The sequence below is a fragment of the Bufo gargarizans genome, unplaced genomic scaffold, assembly GCF_014858855.1.
Source record: "Bufo gargarizans isolate SCDJY-AF-19 unplaced genomic scaffold, ASM1485885v1 original_scaffold_1370_pilon, whole genome shotgun sequence".
NCBI classification, from domain to species: Eukaryota; Metazoa; Chordata; class Amphibia; order Anura; family Bufonidae; genus Bufo; species Bufo gargarizans.
The window spans coordinates 261,387-286,678 of NW_025334326.1; the positions used below are offsets into that span (position 1 = coordinate 261,387).

Sequence of the window (25,292 nt, forward strand, 5' to 3'; positions counted from 1 at the left end):
CTCTTTGTGTTTTTGAGGAGTATTTTTAGTACTTTTGGGGTGAATAATAGACTGGGGGTCTGGGGTGAATAATAGACTGGGGGTCTGGGGTGAATAAAACACTGGGGGTCTGGGGTGAATAAGACGCTGGGGGTCTGGGGTGAATAAGACGCTGGGGGCCTGGGGTGAATAAGACGCTGGGGGTCTGGGGTGAATAAGACGCTGGGGTGAATAAGACGCTGGGGGTCTGGGGTGAATAAGACGCTGGGGGTCTGGGGTGAATAAGACGCTGGGGGTCTGGGGTGAATAAGACGCTGGGGTCTGGGGTGAATAAGACGCTGGGGGTCTGGGGTGAATAAGACGCTGGGGGGAATAAGAAGCTGGGGGTCTGGGGTGAATAAGACGCTGGGGGCCTGGGGTGAATAAGACACTGGGGGTCTGGGGTGAATAAGACGCTGGGGTGAATAAGACGCTGGGGGTCTGGGGTGAATAAGACGCTGGGGGACTGGGGTGAATAAGACGCTGGGGTCTGGGGTGAATAAGACGCTGGGGGTCTGGGGTGAATAAGACGCTGGGGGCCTGGGGTGAATAAGACGCTGGGGGTCTGGGGTGAATAAGACGCTGGGGGTCTGGGGTGAATAAGACGCTGGGGGTCTGGGGTGAATAAGACGCTGGGGGTCTGGGGTGAATAAGACGCTGGGGTCTGGGGTGAATAAGACGCTGGGGGTCTGGGGTGAATAAAACACTGGGGGTCTGGGGTGAAAAGAGACGCTGGGGGTCTGGGGTGAATAAGACGCTGGGGGTCTGGGGTGAATAAGACGCTGGGGTGAATAAGACGCTGGGGGTCTGGGGTGAATAAAACACTGGGGGTCTGGGGTGAAAAGAGACGCTGGGGGTCTGGGGTGAATAAGACGCTGGGGGTCTGGGGTGAATAAGACGCTGGGGGCCTGGGGTGAATAAGACGCTGGGGGTCTGGGGTGAATAAGACGCTGGGGGTCTGGGGTGAATAAGACGCTGGGGGTCTGGGGTGAATAAAACACTGGGGGTCTGGGGTGAATAAGACGCTGGGGTCTGGGGTGAATAAGACGCTGGGGGTCTGGGGTGAATAAAACACTGGGGGTCTGGGGTGAAAAGAGACGCTGGGGGTCTGGGGTGAATAAGACGCTGGGGGTCTGGGGTGAATAAGACGCTGGGGGCCTGGGGTGAATAAGACGCTGGGGGTCTGGGGTGAATAAGACGCTGGGGGTCTGGGGTGAATAAGACGCTGGGGGTCTGGGGTGAATAAGACGCTGGGGGTCTGGGTGAATAAGACGCTGGGGGTCTGGGGTGAATAAGACGCTGGGGGTCTGGGGTGAATAAGACGCTGGGGGTCTGGGGTGAATAAGACGCTGGGGGTCTGGGGGGAATAAGAAGCTGGGGGTCTGGGGTGAATAAGACGCTGGGGGTCTGGGGTGAATAAGACGCTGGGGGTCTGGGGGAATAAGAAGCTGGGGGTCTGGGGTGAATAAGACGCTGGGGGCCTGGGGTGAATAAGACGCTGGGGGTCTGGGGTGAATAATACACTGGGGTCTGGGGTGAATAAGACGCTGGGGGTCTGGGGTGAATAAGACACTGGGGTTCTGGGGTTAATAAGACACTGGGGGTCTGGGGTTAATAAGACGCTGGGGGTCTGGGGTGAATAAGACGCTGGGGTCTGGGGTGAATAAGACGCTGGGGGTCTGGGGTGAATAAGATGCTGGGGTCTGGGGTGAATAAGACGCTGGGGGCCTGGGGTTAATAAGACACTGGGGGTCTGGGGTGAATAAGATGCTGGGGGCCTGGGCTGAATAAGACGCTGGGGGTCTGGGGTGAATAAGACGCTGGGGGTCTGGGGTGAATAGGACGCTGGGGGTCTGGGGTGAATAAGATGCTGGGGGTCTGGGGTGAATAAGATGCTGGTGGTCTGGGGTGAATAAGAAGCTGGGGGTCTGGGGTGAATAGGACGCTGGGGGTCTGGGGTGAATAAGACGCTGGGGGTCTGGGGTGAATAAGACGCTGGGGGCCTGGGGTGAATAGGACGCTGGGGGTCTGGGGTGAATAAGACGCTGGGGGTCTGGGGTGAATAAGACGCTGGGGGTCTGGGGTGAATAAGACGCTGGGGGTCTGGGGTGAATAAGACGCTGGGGGCCTGGGGTGAATAAGACGCTAGGGGCCTGGGGTGAATAAGACGCTGGGGGTCTGGGGTGAATAAGACGCTGGGGTCTGGGTTGAATAAGACACTAGGGGCCTGGGGTGAATAAGAAGCTGGGGGTCTGGGGTGAATAAGATGCTGGGGGTCTGGGGTGAATAAGACGCTGGGGTCTGGGGTGAATAAGACGCTAGGGGCCTGGGGTGAATAAGACGCTGGGGGTGTGGGGTGAATAATACGCTAGGGGCTTGGGGTTAAAAAGATGCTGGGGGTCTGGCAGGGGCGTAGCTATAGGCGGAAGCGGCTGCTTTGGGGAACCCAGACTCAAAGGGGCCCCTTAATAGTATTATAAAGTGACATTATATACAGAGACACCGTAGGAAACGGACAGAGCGGCTGCCGGGCCTAGTCTGAGAGAGCGAGCTTTACTAGACACAGGAGTGGGGGTTGCATGAAAGGAGGGGGTTTCGAAGAAGGGGGAGAGGGGCCCCATTCAAGAATTTGCTGTGAGGCCTAGTCTGAGAGAGCGAACTTTACTAGACACAAGAATTTGCTGTGGGGCCTAGTCATTTCTAGTTACACCACAGGGCCCTGGGGTTAATAAACTGTTGGGAGCCTGGTGTGAATAAGACACTGGGGTAATAAGAAGAAAAGGATGTGCGATTTTGCCCAAATGACCCCCCCTTCCCCCCGCATCTTTAATTATTGATTTTAATCTCCAATTTTTTTTTATAGCCATAATCTTTTAAATCCTTGGCGATGTTGTCGTACGTGTCTTGTTGTTTTCAGGACGAGATGTAGTTTTGGTTGGTACCATTTGGGGCACATGGGATTTATTGATTACGAAAAAAAAATTTGGGGGGGGGGGATAGTAAAAAAACGAATTATGGTTATTTTTTGTTCTTTATGGAAAAAAGAGATTTCTAGTTTATTTATTGTTTAATAAACTTTATTAACTTTTTATGATTGTTGCTTCGTCCACTAGGGGGCGTTACTTTTGTGTACCAATGCATTACAGCTTATCACTGTGATAGGCTGCCTGTGGCACAGTCATCGCAGGCCTGGGGGCGGGAGCTTCCTCCCCAGTTTAACTGCCTAGATGCTGCACTCACTATTGACTGTGACATCTAAGCGGCCGATATCAGAGATGGCTGTTACAGCGGGAGCCCAGCTTCAGACCCCTGTGTGGGGTCTCTTCAGTGACAAGGTTAAAGGGGTATTCCGGGATTTTTACATTGATGACCTATCCTCAGGACAGGTGATCAGTACCCAACCAGTGGGGGTCCAGCACGCGGTGCCCCCGTCGATCAGCTGTTTGAAGAGGCTGCGGCGCCAACTGATAGACTCTAACTCAAATCTGCAGCTGACTGTAAGGAACCGTTCACACGCGTCTTTTGCCGCGGACACCTGCACCGCAATTTTGCCAGCAGTTACGTGATTTCTGCCTCCCATTTATCTCAATGGGAGGTATTGCTGAGAATTGCGCAGCGGTGGCTTAAGTGTTTATGCGCACGTACAAATTTTTTTCCCGTTTTTTTTACAGGTCTGTATGCGGAACCTTTCACTCCAAAGGGGCTTGAAAAAAATCGGAAATTACTCTGTGTGCATACCGTCTCCGTATGTCCGCAAAAAAACGTGAACAGTCCTTAAGCGTTCCACGGATCTTCAGCGCGTAGAATCCTTGGCAGAGGCAGATTTTCTAGCTATTTTCATAGTTGTCAACAGCAGTGAGCCTACTTGTTGATGGTTTCCACGTACTAAAAGTTTTTTTTTTGTCATTTTTTTAATTCCACTTAGGCCTTTTGCATACGACTGTATATAGTTTGCGGTCCGCAAAAAATACGGATGACGTCCGTGTTCCTTCCGTATTTTGTGGAACAGAACTGCTGGCCCCTAATAGAACGGTGTTATCCATGTCCGTAATGCGGACAATAATAGGACATGTTCTATTTTTTTACGGAAACGGAATGCACACGGAGTAACCCATTAAAATGAATGATTCCGTATACGGTCCGCAAAAAACCCGGAAGGGACACGGAAAGAAAATACGTTCATGTGCACGAGCCCCAACACCGCAGAGAAAACCATTCAGCACATATCAACTAAAGGCCTCCTGCACACGACCGTATAGCTTTTTCTGTATTTTGCGGTCCGCAAAAAACGGATCCGCAAAAAATACGGATAACATCCATGTGCATTCCGTTTTTTGCAGAACAGAACAGCTGGCCCCTGATAGAACAGTCCTATCCTTGTCCGTTATACGGACAATAAGGGTCCATTCACATGTCCGTAGTCTATTGCGGATCTGCAATAAACCCGGCCGACACCCCCATAGAAATGCCTATTTTTGTCCGCAAGAATAGGCATGTTCTATTTTTTTCTCTGAGCTGCGGACCGTAAGATTGGGGGCTGCGCTCCGGAAATGCGGATGCGGAGAGCACATAGTGTGCTCTAAGCTTACATTCCGTCCCCATAGAGAATGAATGGGTCCGCAGCCGTTCCACAAAATTGCGGAACAGATGCGGACCCATTTGTGGACGTGTGAATGGAGCCTAATAGGACATGTTCTATCTTTGAACGGAAATACGGAAATGAATGGTTCCGTAAACGGAACACAAAAAACGTTCTTGTGCAGGAGGCCAAGGACTGCAAAAAAATTCCCTGTAATCTGATACTGCGGATTTTCAGGAGGCGAAAGCGGCGGCCAACTGTGCACCAAAATCTCATTGTAGATTCTTTTGCAGATTTTCCAGCTACAGTACTATAGCACACATTTTACATGTGTGGAAACGCAGACTAAGATCTGTCAACAGCATTTAACCTACTTGCTGATGGTTTCCATTTGCCAACAGACCGCAAACCATCCAATGTGGTAAATTCCAATTGGAAACCGTGAGGAGGCCATAGAGTCTTCAGCAGATGTCAGGCATGATGCGGATCTTCAGTGAACAGTGATCTGTGGATAGCAGCTAACCTACTTGCTGACTGTTTCTGTGTACCAACAGATTGAACTGTGGTTCAAACCAAAATTGTGCAGAAAATTTTAACTAAAACACCCCCAAAAAAAGAAAAAATATGCGTGATGTGAAATCTGTCACGATCCATCTCAGCCACGAAATGTCACTGCAGATTTTTCACCTATTTCCATAGTGTATATTTTACATTGTGTGTGAACATAGGCTATGATCTGGCAAAAACAACTAACCAACCTGTTGATGGTTTCCTTGTACTAAAATATATATTTTTTTTCACTTTTACATTAAACAGAAACCCGGATTACAACTTCAAAAAGAAACAAGAGTCATAAACTCTGCAGCGGATCCTAGGCACGCCATGGATATCCAGTGAGTAAAAACTGCTGCCAAATCAGGACTTAAAGGGAACCTGTCACCGGGATTTTGGGTACAGAGCTGAGGACATGGGTTGCTAGATGGCCGCTAGCACATCCGCAATACCCAGTCCCCATAGCTCTGTGTGCTTTTATTGTGTCAAAAAACCGATTTGATACATATGCAAATTAACCTGAGATGAGTCCTGTCCCTGACTCCTCTCACGTACAGGACTCATCTCAGGTTAATTTGCATATATGTCAAATAGTTTTTTTGACACAATAAAAGCACACAGAGCTATGGGGACTGGGTATTGCGGATGTGCTAGCGGCCATCTAGCAACCCATGTCCCCAGCTCTATGCACAAAATCCTGGTGACAGGTTCCCTTTAAGTGTCTTTGCACGTTTTGAAGCCAGCTTCATAGTTTATGTTTGTGGTCGGATCGCCTATCGGAAACAAACCTGACCTACCTCACCCTAAGGCCTCTTTCCCACGGGCGTGCGCGCCCCGTGGTCGTGCTGCGGCCGTAATGCACAAGCACAGTCCGTGGGGCAGCCGCAGCGGATCGCAGACCCATTCACTTGAATGGGTCCGCGATCCGGCCGTTCCGCAAAAAGATAGGACATGTTCTATCTTTTTGCGGAACGGAAGTACGGAACGAAACCCCACGGAAGCACTCCGTAGTGCTTCCTTAGGGTTCCGTTCCGCACCATTCCGCATCTCCGGATTTGCGGACCCATTGAAGTGAATGGGTCCGCATCCGTGATGCGGAATGCCCACGGAACGGCACCCGTGTATTGCGGATCCGCAAATGTGGTCCGCCCGTGGGAAAGAGGCCTAACTCTGCCTAGCAGTTTGAGTTATGCCATAACTGCTGTAGTAGTACGGCAACCTAAAGGGGCCAAAAAGATCAGACTGAGGTATAGTAATATTTATTTCTACAATAATTACATGACCAGTTTCCGAAAAGCAAGAGACCCTTCATGATATGGGTCTGAAGTACACCATACATAACAGGGTGATTTCCACCTACCCAAGCTTTGAAGCCTCGGATGCCGCTGTAATTCTGAAAGAGTGGCCCGATATCGACATCGGATTCACCCCCATATTGATTAACCGAATGAGAATGTACTGCGTGAAGGTCGGAGTACTAAGTGGGGCGCCACTAGAGGCTAACAACGGCGACTTAACTAGAGCCCCTCCGACCACCTCTAGCCACTCATAAAAGACCCTGACCGGCACCAATTGTTACCTGCGGCCAAGTATTTTACCTCTGCTAATACCCCAGGCTGAGATATTATCAACGAATCCGAGGCTACATATAACATGAGTACCGTCCCACAAGCTGACCGTCCGTAGAAGCTTTCTGCGATACTTTTTTGCGGACAAGAGTAGGCATGTCTACAATGGGCCGCCCGTTCCGTTCCGCAAATTGCAGAAGGCACACGGACGGGTTCCATTTTTGGCGCGCAAAAAACAGCACGGTCGTGTGCATGAGGCCTAATACTAAGCGCTAGCTTGAGGTCAGAGTGGCAAAAAGCTACCATGCCATTAGAGAGGATATGTGCCCCGTGCCACCAGGTGGATACGCGCCCTTAAACGGGATGAATAATCCACAAGCGGTCTTATACGCTAACATCGTGTCGCTGGATAATGATTTAGAAATCCGTCTCCTGACTGCGGCGAGGTGCGAAGCTAGTCCATCACCCGTGAACTGTGATGAAGCGTTGGTATCGGCAAGGCATCCATCCTACTTGTCGGTGGTTTCCAGATACCAAATACATTTTTTAGCACTCCGACACTGAACAGAATAAAAAATTCTGGACATTTTTAAAGGGTTAAATCCGCCAGATGTGGAATTTAGTGAGGATTTTTAAGCTAGTCCTGCAGTGTATATTTTATGCTTCGTATAAACATATCCCAGTATCTGTCAACAGCTTCCAGCCTTCTTGTTGGTGGTTTCCAGATACGAAAAGATTTTTCACTCCTACTCTGAACAGAAAAAAAAACACAGTAAATTTGCAGTGGGAGATATCAGCCAAATGCAGAATTTAGTAAGTATTTACAAGCTACTAGGATCTGTCAACAGCATCCAACCTACTTGTTGGTGGTTTCCAGGTACCAAAATATTTTTATCACTCCTTCACTGAACCAAAAATAGAAAGCACAGTTTAATTTCCAGTGGGTGAAATCGGACAAATGCGAAATTTAGTGAAGACTTTTAAGCCAGTCCTGCTTTATGCTTTGTGTAAATGTATCCCAGTATCTGTCAACAGCATCCAGCCTTCTTGTTGGTGGTTTCCACATACCAAAAGATTTTTCACTCCTACTCTGAACAGAAAAAAAACACAGTACATTTTCAGTGAGTGAAGTGAGGATTTTCAAGCTACTAGGATCTGTCAACAGCATCCAGCCTTCTTGTTGGTGGTTTCCAGACACCGAAAGATTTTATCACTCCTACTCTGAACAGAAAAAAAACCACAGTACATTTTCAGTGAGTGAAGTGAGGATTTTCAAGCTACTAGGATCTGTCAACAGCATCCAGCCTTCTTGTTGGTGGTTTCCAGACACCGAAAGATTTTATCACTCCTACTCTGAACAGAAAAAAAAACACAGTACATTTTCAGTGAGTGAAGTGAGGATTTTCAAGCTACTAGGATCTGTCAACAGCATCCAGCCTTCTTGTTGGTGGTTTCCACATACCAAAAGATTTTATCACTCCTGAGCTGAACAGAAATAAAAACAATGCAGTAATCTTAGTGAGGTTTTTCAAGCCGTATGTCATCTCCATTTTGTCCTAACATATCCTTAGATCTGTCATGAGTAGCTAGCCTACTTGCTGACGGTTTCCATGTACCAACACATTTTTTTAATGTCAAATTCAACTAAAAAGCACAAAACAAGGCGATACTGCCTCCAGCAGAGCTCCGTTTTATTCCACACAGCGCCCTGTAAATAGACCCATGAGCCGTGAACCATCCAATTAGGTTAATTGCCACTGATTCAATGAAAGCGACCCCCCCCCCCGTCATCTGCTGTTGTGACAGATTTACAAACGCTACCTCTAGTGTGTCCCTCCTCGTCCTATGCCGCCTGCAGAGCGCTCTTTATTCCGCTGTAACCTTACTCTGGTGCATTCCCAGCTTAAAGATTCATGAAACGGTCCGGAGAAGACAGCCTGCAACACAGACAGCTCGGGGAAGCACTGCAGAGAGCGCACCGTCAGGATTTCCCTCCGTTCATGGACATTAGTCACCCGGACTGCAGGCACAAATGACAGGATCAGCAGGTAAATCCATCCCCTCCGTATTTTATAGCCGCCGTCTACTCGCATGCCAGGGCACGGGCACACACGTTGTAATTAGTGCCCGTCTACTCGTAAACCGCGCCAAAATCCTTCGCTTTCTCCTAATATTAGGTTTCTATCACTAGGGGTTAGTGTTTTTTTCACATGGTTATATGTGTAATTTCTATCTGACCCGATAACACAGAGATCCGCTTTCTCCGTATCCCATGTAATCATTTCTAATCGTCCGGATTACGGAGAAGTCGCCTAATTAACCCCGTGAATTATAGAGGGTCTGGGATTCGACACTATGCCGTCTATAATTACCCGGTGTCAGTCCTAACCGTACGTCTGCCCGGTGGGGTTTGGGACAGGTTGAGGTGTATTTCTAGGGGTGTAAACAGCAGGTGCAACTTCAGGCCGCGAGGAGTTTTTGAAAAAAATTGCTGGTGCTTATTATATCCAGTAATATCCAGTAATGGGGGAAATGTGAAGGCCGTGCAGTTGTTTTTTTTGGCAATGCTCGATCTTGGATGTTCTTCTGTGCTTTTTTTGGCGGGGGGAGGGGGGGGGGGATGTAAAACATAAACAGCTGCATAAACCTCCAGGACAAGAAGAGCATTGCAACTACAGTCACGGTAAAGCCATCAAAATAAGGATAATGCACACAGTGATGTCACAGCACAGGGATAATAAACACAGTGATGTCACAGTACAGGGAGAATACACACAGTGATGTCACAGTACAGACAGAATAATACACACAGTGATGTCACAGTACAGGGATATACACACAGTGATGTCCACAGTACAGGGATAATACACACAGTGATGTCACAGTACAGGGATAATAACACAGTGAGGTCACAGTACAGAGATAATACACACAGTAATGTCCCAGTACAGGGATAATACACACAGCGATGTCACAGTACAGGGATAATAAACACAGTGATGTCACAGTACAGAGATAATAAACACAGTGATGTCACAGCACAGAGATAATAAACACAGTGATGTCACAGTACAGAGAGAATAAACACAGTGATGTCACAGTACAGAGATAATACACACAGTATGTCACAGTACAGGGATAATACACACAGCGATGGTCACAGTACAGGGATAATAAACACAGTGATGTCACAGTACAGGAGATAATAATCACAGTGATGTCACAGTACAGGGATAATAAACCAGTGATGTCACAGTACAGGGATAATAACACAGTGATGTCACAGTACAGGGATAATAAACACAGTGATGTCACAGTACAGAGATAATACACAGTGATGTCACAGTACAGGGATATACACACAGTGATGTCACAGTACAGGGATAATAAACACAGTGATGTCACAGTACAGGGATAATAACACAGTGATGTCACAGTACAGAGATAATAAACACAGTGATGTCACAGTACAGAGGATAATAAACACAGTGATGTCACAGTACAGAGATAATAAACACAGTGATGTCACAGTACAGGGATAATAACACAGTGATGTCACAGTACAGGGATAATACACACAGTGATGTCACAGTACAGGGATAATAAACACAGTGATGTCACAGTACAGGGATAATAAACACAGTGATGTCACAGTACAGGATAATAACACAGTGATGTCACAGTACAGGGATAATAACACAGTGATGTCACAGTACAGGGATAATAAACACAGTGATGTCACAGTACAGGGATAATAAACACAGTGATGTCACAGTACAGGGATAATAAACACAGTGATGTCACAGTACAGGGATAATAAACACAGTGATGTCACAGTACAGGGATAATACCACAGTGATGTCACAGTACAGGGATAATAAACACAGTGATGTCACAGTACAGAGATAATAACACAGTGATGTCACAGTACAGGGATAATAACACAGTGATGTCACAGTACAGGGATAATAAACACAGTGATGTCACAGTACAGAGATAATAAACACAGTGATGTCACAGTACAGAGATAATAACACAGTGATGTCACAGTACAGGGATAATAAACACAGTGATGTCACAGTACAGGGATAATAACCACAGTGATGTCACAGTACAGGGATAATACACACAGTGATGTCACAGTACAGGGATAATAAACACAGTGATGTCACAGTACAGGGATAATAAACACAGTGATGTCACAGTACAGGGATAATAAACACAGTGATGTCACAGTACAGAGATAATAAACACAGTGATGTCACAGTACAGGGATAATAAACACAGTGATGTCACAGTACAGAGATAATAAACACAGTGATGTCACAGTACAGGGATAATAACACAGTGATGTCACAGTACAGAGATAATAAACACAGTGATGTCACAGTACAGAGATAATAAACACAGTGATGTCACAGTACAGGGATAATAAACACAGTGATATCACAGTACAGGGATAATAAACACAGTGATGTCACAGTACAGAGATAATATACACAGCGATGTCACAGTACAGGGATAATACACACAGTGATGTCACAGTACAGGGATAATAACCACAGTGATGTCACAGTACAGGGATAATATACACAGTGATGTCACAGTACAGAGATAATAAACACAGTGATGTCACAGTACAGAGATAATAAACACAGTGATGTCACAGTACAGAGATAATAAACACAGTGATGTCACAGTACAGGGATAATAACACAGTGATGTCACAGTACAGGGATAATAACACAGTGATGTCACAGTACAGGGATAATAACACAGTGATGTCACAGTACAGGGATAATAACACAGTGATGTCACAGTACAGGGATAATAAACACAGTGATGTCACAGTACAGGGATAATAACACAGTGATGTCACAGTACAGAGATAATAAACACAGTGATGTCACAGTACAGAGATAATAAACACAGTGATGTCACAGTACAGAGATAATAAACACAGCGATGTCACAGTACAGAGATAATAAACACAGTGATGTCACAGTACAGGGATAATAACACAGTGATGTCACAGTACAGGGATAATAACACAGTGATGTCACAGTACAGAGATAATGCACACAGTGATGTCACAGTACAGGGATAATACACACAGTGATGTCACAGTACAGGGATAATAAACACAGTGATGTCACAGTACAGAGATAATAAACACAGTGATGTCACAGTACAGGGATAATAAACACAGTGATGTCACAGTACAGGGGTAATAAACACAGTGATGTCACAGTACAGAGATAATGCACATAGTGATGTCACAGTACAGGGATAATACACACAGTGATGTCACAGTACAGGGATAATACACACAGTGATGTCACAGTACAGGGATAATAAACACAGTGATGTCACAGTACAGGGATAATAAACACAGTGATGTCACAGTACAGGGATAATATACACAGTGATGTCACAGCACAGGGATAATGCACACAGTGATGTCACAGCACAGGGATAATGCACACAGTGATGTCACAGCACAGGGATAATGCACACAGTGATGTCACAGCACAGGGATAATGCACACAGTGATGTCACAGCACAGGGATAATGCACACAGTGATGTCACAGCACAGGGATAATGCACACAGTGATGTCACAGCACAGGGATAATGCACACAAGCAGTGAAGTCACAATAATGGGATAATGTGTATGTGTAATAACATACATGCACTATACACTGTGACTGTAATCTACTGTCCGTCAAGGTTCACATTTGCAGCAGAGGATCCAGCAGGAGTCGCTGCCGCAGATTCTAGCCCCCCCCCCCTCCCAAAAAGGGACACAGTACCAGTGCATGCAGCGCTATTTAGCTGGCAGAATGGCAGTATCCATGCCAGGGACCAGATGAATCTTTTCATGGTCAGTGGGATCCGTCAGCCACCGGCACTGTCCGGCATATCACAGATGTGAGACTAGCCTTAAAGGGGTTGTCCCATCGTGCCCTTTGGTTGCATATCACTAGGCTTTGCCATCAATGTCCGATAGCGGAGGGTCCTCTGGGACCTGCATCTGTCTCTAGATTGGGGCCCCCAAAGTGAACAAGCACGGCCACCTTCTATTCACTTCTATGGGAGTGCCTAAAAAAAGCGAGAGCTCTTTTCAGAACTTCCATAGAAGTGAATGGAGACAATACTGCGCATGCGCTCTGCACTCTCCTTCACTTCGGGGAGATAGATGCAGGTCCCAGAGACCCCTACATAGTGGATATGGGATCCAGGCATACGCCAGGTGCCAGGGCTGCCAGCCGCTGAGTGTGTGTGCTCGGCAGTACGCCAGGCTCCCGTCAGTGTGCGCCTTGTAAAGTGACACTTTCATTTGCTAAGTAAAGTTAATTACAACAGATAGAAGAGATAAGATGTCCGCCGAGTAACAAGAAGAGCGCCTCTTGTTCCATGGGGAGGACAGGATCGTGTTACACGCGCTCACACACACGTGCGCCACTTTCCGGAGGCCACATTGGGCGGTTATGATATTTCCGCCCATTCAGGACCATGTTCTTTTCCACGGGGGCCAACATGGCCGGCCTTAAGTGGGGTGATGTCCTCTGCGGTACCTTCTGTTTGTGTTCATCCCCTATAATAAATGTAAAGCTGTACCCCAGCCCGCACGTCATAACTAAGGGTCACGCCCATTTGAGAAATGAGCTTGGCGAACGCCCCTCGGCAGAGTGTATCGGGAAACACAACTAATGGCACCAATTGCTCTGGATTTGGGGGACAGGTCATCGGGTCTCACACCTCCAGGCCAACATCTGGTTGTCAGATGTTAAAGGGGTTGTCCAGTGTCTAGCACCACAGCTCCAGTCATCCTAGGCTTTGCTGTGTGGTACGTGCATGTAACCACTGCAGCCAATCACTGCCCTCAGTGGCTGTGCCTGCCTAAGCAATTGGCTGCAGCAGTCACATGACGTCATCACTACAGGACAAGTGAACATAGACTGGTGCGGACCACAGGAACGGTGGGGCTGGAGTGGTGGGGGATTAAAGGGGTTGCCCAGTGTCCAGCACCACAGCTCCAGTCATCCTAGGCTTTGCTGTGTGGTACGTGCATGTAACCACTGCAGCCAACCACTGCCCTCAGTGGCTGTGCCTGCCTAAGCAATTGGCTGCAGCAGTCACATGACGTCATCACTACAGGACAAGTGAACATAGACTGGTGCGGACCACAGGAACGGTGGGGCTGGAGTGGTGGGGGATTAAAGGGGTTGTCTAGCATTAGAAAAACATGTCCGTTTTCTTCCAAAAACAGCACTACCCCTGTCCGTGGGTGGTGTCTGGTATCGCAGCGCAGCCCCATTGGAGTTAATAAGGCAGAGCTGCAATAACGCACACAACCAATGGACAGCTGTGGTGCAGTTTTGGGCAGAAAGCAGCTATTGACAACCCCTTTAACTGATTAGGGCTGAGCTGCAATACCACACACAACCTGTGGACAGGAGTGGCGCTGTTTCAGGTAAGGAAAGTAAAAAGCAGACATGTTTTTTCAAATCTTGGATGACCCCCTTTAATCAGTTATATATTTTGGGGGGGGGGGGGGGGGAATCCTGAACAATCCCTTTAAGAGAGTTCATTGGAGTCCAATCTAATCTACATCCAGTCACTTTGAAATCTCTGGCAGACGTCCTGGAAAGCCATCGGGACTGTATAATGAGATGTGCGGCTCCAGTATCGTAGAGGCCGATGGCGCCTAATTCCAGCGGACAGGTCCAGGTTGCGGGGGGGGGGGGGGGGGCTCGTTGGACGTTTTTGTACCTTTTATTGGCATAGCTTTTTTTCCAAGGTGTGCTGTGAGTTGTAGTGCTCCTGTGTCCTCAGAGTCAGTGCAATCCATACAGGCATCGAAGCACCTGACCAGAAACGTTTAAAGGGGTTGTGTCATCTGTGAATAGGATAGCCCATCAAATTCAGATAGGTGTGAAAATCCCATAGAAATGAATGGAAGGCAGCTGCGTATGCGTGGCTGCTCTCTGCTCACTTCAGGGGTCCCATTCTGGAGATAAGCGCGGGCCCTCCCTATCTGACTTTGATGGCATATCCTAGCGATATGTCACCAATGCCTCAGATTAGACAAACCCTTTAAATATTTATTGCCTATCCACTTCCGGCTGTATTTGAAGCACAGCGCCATCCATTGGATAGTGGCTGTGTTTGGTATTGCAGCTCAATCCCATTCATCTGAGCGGCACAAACATCATGTGACCAATAGACGTAACGTCATTGGTCGAGTAAGAAGATTGGCCATGGCGGCAGGAGTTGGATCCCTCGTGATCAGATATTGATGACCTATCATGAGGATAGATCACCATTATTTAAAGGGCTGTCGTCATATGGCTAGGATATGCCTCCTCTGGTACGGCCCCCTGAAATTAAGCAAGAGCAGCCCCAAATGCATAGCCAACCTCCATTCACTGCTATGGGAATTCTGGAAGGACCGAAGCAGTGAATGGGAGGACGCCGCACATGCACGGTATACCCGCCTTCACTTTCTGGGCCCTAGCGATATGCGGTAAATATTGAGATGGGACATATTGACTCGTTTTGGGTTAGAAAGTATTTTTTATTTGATCTTCATTAAAAATGTTCAGCCGTTTAGGAGATACAAGTGTTAAAAAATCAGTCTGTTTGCTCGTGTGAAGCCTTACCGCCTAACCTCATAAACAAGCTGATAAGAATATGGCTTAAATGAGTTAGGAGATGAGATACGATTCACATGAGCTGTCAGCTGACGGGACTGAGAAGAGATATTCTGCAAATAGACTGATTTTTTGAACCCTTGTATCTTAAAAACGGCTGAACATTTTTAATGAAAACCAATTGAAAAAACGATTTTTAGCCCAAAATGAGTAAAATGCAATAATAAAAAAACGCCTTGAAGTCGTCCATAGCCTTGAAATCCTGGACAGCTTTGCTTGGGTCCAACCATGGAGTCTGTAGGGTTTCCTCTGGGTATTCGGTCTCCCTCCCAAAAACATACATGTCCGCAGGATGCAATACATTCTCGCACATTATATATTCTTTCCATGCGGCCGCCTCTGTTGTATTCTGTGAAGGCCACATTTTTTTGGATGTAAATGTCCCTTTAGGTGTATTTCCTTCATTACCGATGCACAATCTCCAGCTGTTCCAGTCAGGCACGATATAGCAGAGCCCCCATGGTGCATTGCATTGTGGGAGATGATGCAGCACGGCAGGTCATGCTCAGCTAGAATGTATAAGAAATATTTAGAGAGCAAGCCCCAGTGGGGACAGGAACCTATGGGAGTGATGACTCAAGATTAATACCGATTGACTGTCGCCATGTCCAGTGGGCACCGCTTATCTCGGGGGGAAAACAATAGGACTGGACTGGTTGAAATCCAACTTGTCTGGACCCAGAGGTTGGCCTATCGCTAGGACCTGCCATCAATGTCAGCTACGGGTCCCAGACGTGAAGGAGAGCACACAGCACATGCGCAGCATGCTCTTTATTCATCTCTATATGAGCGCGCTCGCATAGTGGTGAACGAATAGTGCTCTGCGCAAGCGCGGCCACCTCAACATTCCCTGCTATGGGACTGCTGGAAATAGCTGAACCAATGCTCGCCTATTTTAGGAACTCGTATAGCGGTGAACAGACGGTGGCCGCGCTGTGCAGTGTGCTCTCCGCTACTTCGAGGAGACCTCTCCTACCGCTATGCCATCAATGTCTGAGATGTGAATGGGGTCCTCCACATGGATGGGCTGAACCTAAGTCACCAGGGAAGTAGCCCCTGCCATACATAAGTACAAACAGCGCCAGTTTTTACTCTAATTTAGTCTTATTTTTTAGTCGCACTTACTATCGAAATTGCGCCTATTTTGATGGCTTTTTTATTATTATAATTTTACTTTATTTTTTTCACACCTATTTATGTAGGTGCGCCTTTTTTTACTCTTGAATTTTACGCAAAAACAATCTAACTTCTACACCACCCAGGGTTGGCGTATTTTTCTTCATCTGTGAATGGTAAAATGCGACTTTTTGTGCATTAAAAGCCGCACTTTCCTGGAGACACGCAACTTTTTTTCTGAACAGATGCCCAAGTAAATGAGACCAGTCTTGGTGAATATGAACCCGTCCTACTGAAAAGCAACCACTAGAGGTCAGACTAATAACAATACGCCTCTGCGACTTTTAATAAATACTTAGCAAATTGCGGATCCGAAAAACACGGATCTGCAGAACGCACAGGGCGGGCTGGCGCTATATAGAAAATGGCGATAGTGGACAAGAATAGGACATGCTCTATATTTTTATGCGGGGCCGCGGAACGTAACAACGGATGCGGACAGCATTTAAATGAATGGGTCATGTGAATGAGCCCTCCTGCAATCAGAACCTGAACTTCCCTAGTGTAATGTTATACCTGGAATTGCAATCCCCTGAGAAGCTGAGATTTGGGGAGCTGTTTGATGGCGGCTGTCTCCCCTATCAGATGCCCCTCTAATTCTTTTTTGCAGGGATTCTCACAAACCGTGCCCATGGCCTCACGAACCTGTTACATATTTGGGCGGGGGCACGATGCCCTTTTCACGGGCATAAAAAAAGGAAAGCAAAACAGCTAGGGCTGCAGGTTTTCAGCTGAATTTTGCACATTCACGTTCCTGTCCTGTAGGTTTATAGCAAGGACATGTCTTAATAGGACTGTGTAGCCGTGAAGGTCGTTGGAAAGTCCCTTCTCACATTCGGCGCCAGCGAAGGCAACATCAGACCTTTGTCGTAGGAAATTATATATATATTGCAGGGTTAAAGGGGTATTCCCATCTTCTAGTATTTTGGTATATTACTAAAACAGACCAAAGCATTAGAAAAGGATGTTCCAGGTTTTGCTGTTGATGGCCTATCCTCATGAATATCGACACTCCGGACCCTCGCTGGCACTGCACAGCTCCATCAAGGGGGGCAGCGCTGCAGTAACCAGCTCCGTCCACTACACAATGGATGGAGCTGTGTAGTATCAGCGAGGGTCCGACCAATGCCATCGGTAGTAAAACCCTGGACAACCCCTTTAAAGTCGGTGAGGATCTGACCTCTATGGAGAAGAAGCCCCTTCATTCATTTCTCGTTGTGAAGGTATCTAAAACACAACTCTGGTTACGTGTTGCCCCTTCTTTCTTATAGCTGGGGGTCTTGGAGGACAGATCGGCATGGCGTAATTCATACAGTGCAGAAAAAAAAAGAAGGACATATTCTTGACGCAGTTTCTGACAGCAGAAAGGCAGAGCAAATCCATCCCCAGTGGACGTACCCTTAAAGGGGTTGTCCAGGTTTTGGGGTTTTTGTTTTCAATTTGTCCCCCAGCCATTCATACACTCACCTGCTCCCTGCTGCTCCATTCCTGCTCTGTGACCCGTCCATCAACTTCCACATGGACAGGGTCATGTGAGCTGCTGCAGCCAATGAATGGCCTCAGCAGTGACATGTCTCCAGGCAGCATGTCATTGCTATGCCACACGCCACTTGTGGACACGTCACCGCTGAAGCCAGACATGATGTGGAAGTTGATATACAGAGATCAGAAGACCTGTGAGGAGAGCCCAGTACCGAGTGGTGGGGAGAAGGTGAGTATGGATGGGAAGGGGGGGGGGGGGGGGGGGTCCTGGGGTACATTTTACCAGAGGTTTAAATTTACACCACAGCTATGTGTCCATATAGGTCAAAGGGTTAGTCCCTGTGGAGGTCCCTTTAAAGACAACCATGTCTCTGGATGATCGGTGAGTGTGTAAAGTTCATCTATTCTGGAGGGGAACAGGAACAGTATTTAGACAGTAAACAAGCACATACATGTGATTGATGACCGGCCATGACACTTGGCTCAGGCTAGGGAATGTATCACGCAGACGCACGTCCGTGCTGTGTACAGTCCCCTCATATCGGGCATTGTCCTAAGAGGCACGCAAGCAATGTGATGCTTGACCTCTGTCGGCCATTGATCTCGCTGAATATCTCACATTCTGCAGGCTAAGTGGCTACAGAGGTTGATAGGATCTGTGCATACGGCTACTTTCATAGTCCCGGAGGGGTCCCCCGCCAATGTCCAAGATTGAATTGACCAAGGGGCCAAATTCAGAAAACTAAGTGAGACTTCTGGTTGCATAACTATTCATTTCCTCAACTGATACGTTGGGGAACCACCATAGGTGGTAAGATTTCCCCCAAAGCCAATGTTTTCTATCATCGGGATGTTCCTTTATTAAAAAGAGGGCATGTATGTAAACATGGCGGATTGTCCTTGTGTACGAAAGATGCATGAGAGGAGCGTGGCTGAAGGAACTCGTAGAACTGCAGAATACCACCCACAAAATGGTGGTGTAAGGAAGAGAAGGTTGTCAGCATCCCGAGAGTCACGTCAGAGGGCTGTCCCCATTTAATAAAGTGATGGCGTATCTACTGTATGATTAACGGGGACAGGATCTCTATCACATGGAGGTATCGGGGCCTGGAGGAGAAGAGGGCCCACCAGTATCCAGTGCCGTTTTCATCTGAAAAATTTGGGGACATGATTATATTGCGAGTCACAAAGGGGGGCATTATTCTATGGTGGGACACAAAGAGGGTAATTATATGGTGTGGGCGCAAAGAGGGTAATTATTCTGGGGTAGGACACAAAGATGGACATTATTCTATGATGGGGAACAAAGGGGGTCATTATTCTATGGTGTGGGAACAAAGAGGGTAATTATTATATGGTGTGGGAACAAAGAGGGTAATTATTATATGGTGTGGGAACAAAGAGGGTAATTATTATATGGTGTGGGTGCAAAGAGGGTAATTATTCTGTGGTGGGACACAAAGATGGACATTATTCTATGATGGGGCACAAAGGGGGTCATTATGGTGGGGCAAAAAGAGAGACCATTCTACTGTGGGTGCAAAAAAGGGGCATTATTATACAGTGGGGGCAAAAACAAGGTATTAGATACTGTGGGGCTGCACATGGGGACATTATTATATTGTGAGGGGCATCATACTGTTGTGGGTGAAGAAAGGGGGACATTATTATATTGTAGGTAGCACAGAAAGTGGGCGTAATTACTGTGTGTAAAATAAGGACACTCTTACTATTTTGGGAGCACCATGACTATGTGGGGCAAAATATAGGGGTATGTTTTATTTCTGGGGCACTGTGACGGTCTGGAGTATTACAAAATTTGCCCTGTCACCATTTTTGGTAGGAGGTCCCCTGAAAATAAGCAGATTACCGTTCCTCATGCTGCTCGGAGCCCCATCATTCAGCCATAAGTGTTTCATTTCGCTGCAGTGCCTCCACAGAAGAAATAAAGTATTACATGAGGCTCAGTAGAATCAATGGATTGACAGTGTAATGGGCAGCTGTGTTGGGTCCTCCAGAGAGAAAGAGAGACGCTTTATGCAGCTTTTCTCTCCAGCTTAATGAGGGTCTATTAGCAGAATGTCACAATAAGATATTTCACTGTGGGCTTTCGACAACCCCTATAAATAAAGCAGTCATGGCTCATGATAGATGTCTTGGTTGATCAAATTTTTTCTCTCACTTCCAGGTTATTTCCCCTTGAAGCAGATGATAAGAAGACAAAGGCCCTTAAGATGGATGCTCCCACCTTACTTCCCCTTGTGGATGTGGATAAAGGTTTTGCCATTGCCTTGTTCCTGCTCCTCTGCATCTTCCTGGCCATGATGATCGTCCGTTGTGCCAGGCTTATAATGGACCCTTACAAGGACATTCCAAACTCTATGTGGGAGGATCAGTAGGACATGGTGGTCAAGCAGAAAAGAGGTCTTGGCGGGGCATTCTTCTTTATGAACCTTGGCCTACTGCTTCTGGGGCTCAGAAAGCTGAAGGCTAATAAATGGTTCATGTCAGAAAGAACAATAGATTACTAATCAACTCCTAAATCACTGCCCTTACCTAGAAGGAACGTATAGGATCCTCTGGGGAATTGAACCACTGGTTCAGCACTGACTTGACATATTACCTTTAATTCCATTAGCGAAATGGGATGGTTCCAGTGCTCATTTGCTGCAATTCATCTTCTATGGAATTGCAGTTTTTGTCAGACACTTAATGAAATGCTCAAGGCATCTTCATTCATCCCAAAACCCACTATAATTCATTCTTCAGTACTTGACGATCTAGAATATCAACAAGACTTTAGATCTTCTAGATGTTTAAGATCCATTTTTCTGCATGATAGCTCGCAGAGATGACGTTTGTTCCCATTAGTTCCAATATATTTATATACAGTACTCTGCCAATCCTAATTAAGTTAGGATCAACATCCCACCCTCCAAAATCTTACTTACTGTAGACAGGTCCTACCATCATCATGACTATGAAGGCATCTTTAGTTGATAGGGTGCCTCTTACAATCATCATCACTATAAAGACATCTTCAGTTGATAGGGTGCATCCTACCATCTTCATGATTATGGAGGCATCTTCAGATAATAGCGTGGCTCCTACCTTCAGTTTGACTATAAAGGCATCTTCAGATGATAGAGTGCCTCCTACCATCATCATGACTGTGAATGCCACTTCAAATAATAGCATGCCTCCTAGGCTCCTACCTTCATTTTGACTATGAAGGCATCTTCAAATAATAGCATGCCTCCTAACTAATTTTGACTATGAAGGCATGTTCAGATGATAGAGTGCCTCCTACCATCATCTTGACTATGAAGGCATCTTCAGATGATAGATTGCTTCTTACCATCATCTTGACTATGAAGGCATCTTCAGATGATAGATTGCTTCTTACCATCACCTTGACTATGAAGGCATCTTCAGATAATAGCATGCCTCCTACCTTCATTTTGACTATGAAGGCATCTTCAGATAATAGCGTGCCTCCTACCTTCATTTTGACTATGAAGGCATCTTCGGATGATAGAGTGCCTCTTACCATCATCTTGACTATTAGGCATCTTCAGATGATAGGTTGCCTCTTACCATCATCATTACTATGAAGGCATCTTCAGATGATAAGGTGTAAAGACATCACAATTTCTTTCTTTGGGAGAAGTAAATATAGATGGACATATTAGATAATTGTCTTCCAAACCTGCCCATTTCAGCAGGATCACCTATCTAATGTGTATGGAGTCTCCCATCTCTTGGATTTCAACATGCCCAATCTCTTATTCCCTCGGGAGATTATTCCAATCTGCCTGTTGAAAAAACATGTTTTGATGAGCTGAGTGTGCATATTTCTGGTGATTTGGGAGGCATTTCTTTCAGCTGAATGAGCATTCACCAACAGAACCTTAGAGATCTTCTTGACATAGGACTTTATAATGAAGCCACCCACACAATTACAATAGTTGTTGGTCAATTGTTCTGTTCTTTCTGACCATCCACATGCACACCCAGCTCGAACCCATTGAGTTTGATGGGACCGGATGACCTTCTAAAATGTAAGATGGTGTCCCAACTGTAGCCCGATGGTAGATGTTGGATACAAAGAAGGGTCAGGCATGTTGAATCCAGTTGTTCTGAAAGGAAATTAGCCATCACCAGAGGTATCTGTCATCCACATATTTGCCTTCCCACCAAGCATGCATGTGTTTTGGGGGATGGTTGGGAAGAATAGTTGTCGGCTGATTGTGGGTTTGGCCGACAGCTATCTGAAGTGTATGGCCAGCTCTCAATATTTTCTGAACCTGGCTTTTTGGAGCCCAAAAAGAATAGGGGAAAAGATTTTCCAACACATTGACAACTTTCATTGTGTTATACCGACAACTTTTGATGGCCAGACATTGAGAGGACTACTCACCCCCACTGACGTACGTCCAGCTCTAGATTTTACATGGGATCATTTAGCAATAAGCATCAATGAAATGGAAGTCGTCCTCCAAGAGCGGCTTCTCTCAGAATGTAGTCTACCTATAGCACAAATTTTGCCGTACTGATGTCGACCAATCAGCTCCCAGGACAATGTGAACCAATGAAGGCAAATAGCGGATTTGCAGCGACACATTAACCCGTGAGCCACCGTTTCTTACAAATGTGCAGGACAGCAGACACAGCCGGGTCAAAAGCACAAGAATCCAGACAACACCACTGTGCATTCAACTACTATTCCGAAAGAGGTATTCGGAGGGAAGCCCAATTTTTTATAGGATTTAAAGACATTGAGTTTTTATTTTTGAAATAAAGAATACATACATTAGGGTGTTTCATTTTATAGAAAAACTTGTTATGGTGGCTCACCTGATTGTTGCCATGTGTTGGGTGCTCAATGTCTATCTGATTCACCCAAGTTAAAATGTGGTATATCTATATAGACTGGCACTCCTCACCTGGTTGTACGCAGAAAAAATATTTATTAATATGATGTATAAAAGCAATTAAGAAAAAAGCAATATTATTAAAAATGTAAAAAAATTTGTGTGTTTGTGCACAGCGATTGTAAAATAATATCTCGTTCAGGTAGCTGGATATTGAGCCATCCGTGGCGTCCCACGTGGCCATACTTACAACATCCAGATCTGCCGTTACCTGTCCTGGAGTCTTAACGGCCTATAGCCGCTCGTGCAGGTCCGGCTCCCCTTCTGTGGTCTCGCGGTAGGTTAGACACGTTGGGGGCGTGACGTCAATCCTTCCGCGTCCCACGTGTATAATGCCAGTCTTTTTCGGCCGGTCCGCCAATGGGGTATAACGCTTTCCACCTTTCCAGTTAAAAAAAAAGGTGTTCACTGTTAATCACACATATGGGATGCGGGTATCGTCCTTTCACACCAGACGCATTTTGGAGTTTGAGAATGACTCCTTCATCAGTGGAAAAAAAATAAAAAATGGAAAATTTTTGCAGACTTTGCTTACGCCCCGAGTCACAGTGATGTAAAAGGTATATACGCCAAATTTCAAGAAGATTGGATAATATTTAGGGGTTGCACACATTGTTCACTTTTATTATTACTCTCACTCCTGTACCTAGGAGGTTGGTCTAAAAACGACTTCAGTTTCAGAAATCCCAAACTTAAAATAATATTAAAACTAGACAGTAAGATGAATAGTTAGTATGATAGGGAAAACATGTGTTATATTAATCCCCTTTGAACGATGCAATCCCTTCTTCTGTTGGCTCGGTGACGACTTTTCTGTGATACTCGACGAAGCTCAACAAGAATTGTTTTTGTTGTTCGTCTCTGAACGATTCGTTAAACTTTTTTATCAGAGCGATTCCTCTTTCTGCGGTATCATTGACCACCTCAAGATGACTTACTGCAGAATCACTGCAGTATTCTGTCAAGTCGTGGATCCCAAACAATTCAAAGAACGACTTTGTTTTATTAGTAATTAAATCGCTCAGGTCTTTTCCTTCAAAAACTATGTTTTTACCCTCTAATCGTTTCATTTCCTTTTTCTTTGCAGGTTTGGTTTCAAAATTTTTTGTCATATTTTCCTTAACAGCCTGAGTAATACGTTCGTCCAAAAAAGCCAACCCTACGTTTGTTTCTGACAGATACCAAAAGGTGTCTCTTCGCAACTGTGAGAGCACTTTTTCTGACGTCTGCATCTGGGTAAGAGCTCAGAAGCTGCAGCATAGCCAAATCATTCTTTGGAGCCCATCGACTTACAATTGCCTCGTGCAAAAGGCGAACATATATGAGGCTGACAAAATGTGCAACCTGCTTCATTCCTTTCAATTCTGGTTGAGAAATATTCAACTGTTTAGTGAAGAGGACAATTTTAAGAGCATATATTGCCTTTGCCCCCCACTTGCTTGAGGCAGAACCCCTGGGATCCTGAAACTGAAGTTCTTTTTAGACCAACCTCCTAGGTACAGGAGTGGGAGTAGTAATAAAAGTGCTCAATGTGTGCAACCCCTAAATATTATCCAATCTTCTTGAAATTTGGCACATATGTCTTTTACATCACTGAGACTTGGGGCATAAAATCATATGAAAATCACATATTTGGAAAAATGAAACACCCTAACATACATGATATAAAAGGACCAAATCATTAAATGTCAAATATTTTTGAAAAAATGTCTTTGTTCGGTGCTGTACCTTTTAATGCCTGCAGGTGGAGCCATTTACTTTCAATGCATAAGAAGATAGGACTGTCCAACTACAGATTGTATTAGATCTGCATGCAAAGTGGGCAATGAATCGTGAATGTGTGAGCAGAAGCAATATTAATTTACTTTAAGGAATATTCCACATGAGTACAGCTCTGGAGTATAATACAGGATGAAAGTCAGGATCAGTGCAGGATAAGTTATGTATGTGACTACACCAGCAGACCCCTTCCTCCAGGGGTCCCATAGCAACTGCGTGGTCTGCCTCCGTTGGAGGTACACCACTGACTCTGCCAATTAATATTTTTATTTTTTCAGTGGAATCTGCATAACCCTCCATGCACACAACCATATCTGCTTTGCGGTCTACAAATTGCGGATTCACAAAAACAAAAATCTGGACGTGGTCCATGTTACATCCACATTTTTGCGCACCTGTTGACTTCAAGGGGTATGTGGTCCGGAGATAGTTTCTGTTAATACAAAACGTTCCCCTATCCACAAAATATCTGGGACCACCACTGATC

The 25,292-nt window shown here is 45.9% G+C and overlaps 2 protein-coding genes across 2 annotated transcripts; one reads left to right on the plus strand and one right to left on the minus strand.

Moving 5' to 3' along the window:
• Positions 1-25: 25 nt before the first annotated feature.
• On the minus strand, positions 26-18,096 carry LOC122923227 (extensin-like). The gene is made up of 3 exons (XM_044273986.1): positions 18,078-18,096; positions 8,604-8,737; positions 26-2,344 (listed from the first exon to the last, which is right to left on the minus strand). The coding sequence occupies exons 1-3, from the start codon at positions 18,094-18,096 to the stop codon at positions 26-28; spliced, it is 2,472 nt and encodes an 823-aa protein (XP_044129921.1).
• On the plus strand, positions 5,418-23,044 carry CTXND2 (cortexin domain containing 2). The gene is made up of 3 exons (XM_044273983.1): positions 5,418-5,490; positions 8,620-8,765; positions 20,281-23,044. The coding sequence occupies exon 3, from the start codon at positions 20,327-20,329 to the stop codon at positions 20,489-20,491; it is 165 nt and encodes a 54-aa protein (XP_044129918.1). The 5' UTR covers positions 5,418-5,490; positions 8,620-8,765; positions 20,281-20,326; the 3' UTR covers positions 20,492-23,044.
• The last annotated feature ends 2,248 nt before the right edge of the window (positions 23,045-25,292 follow it).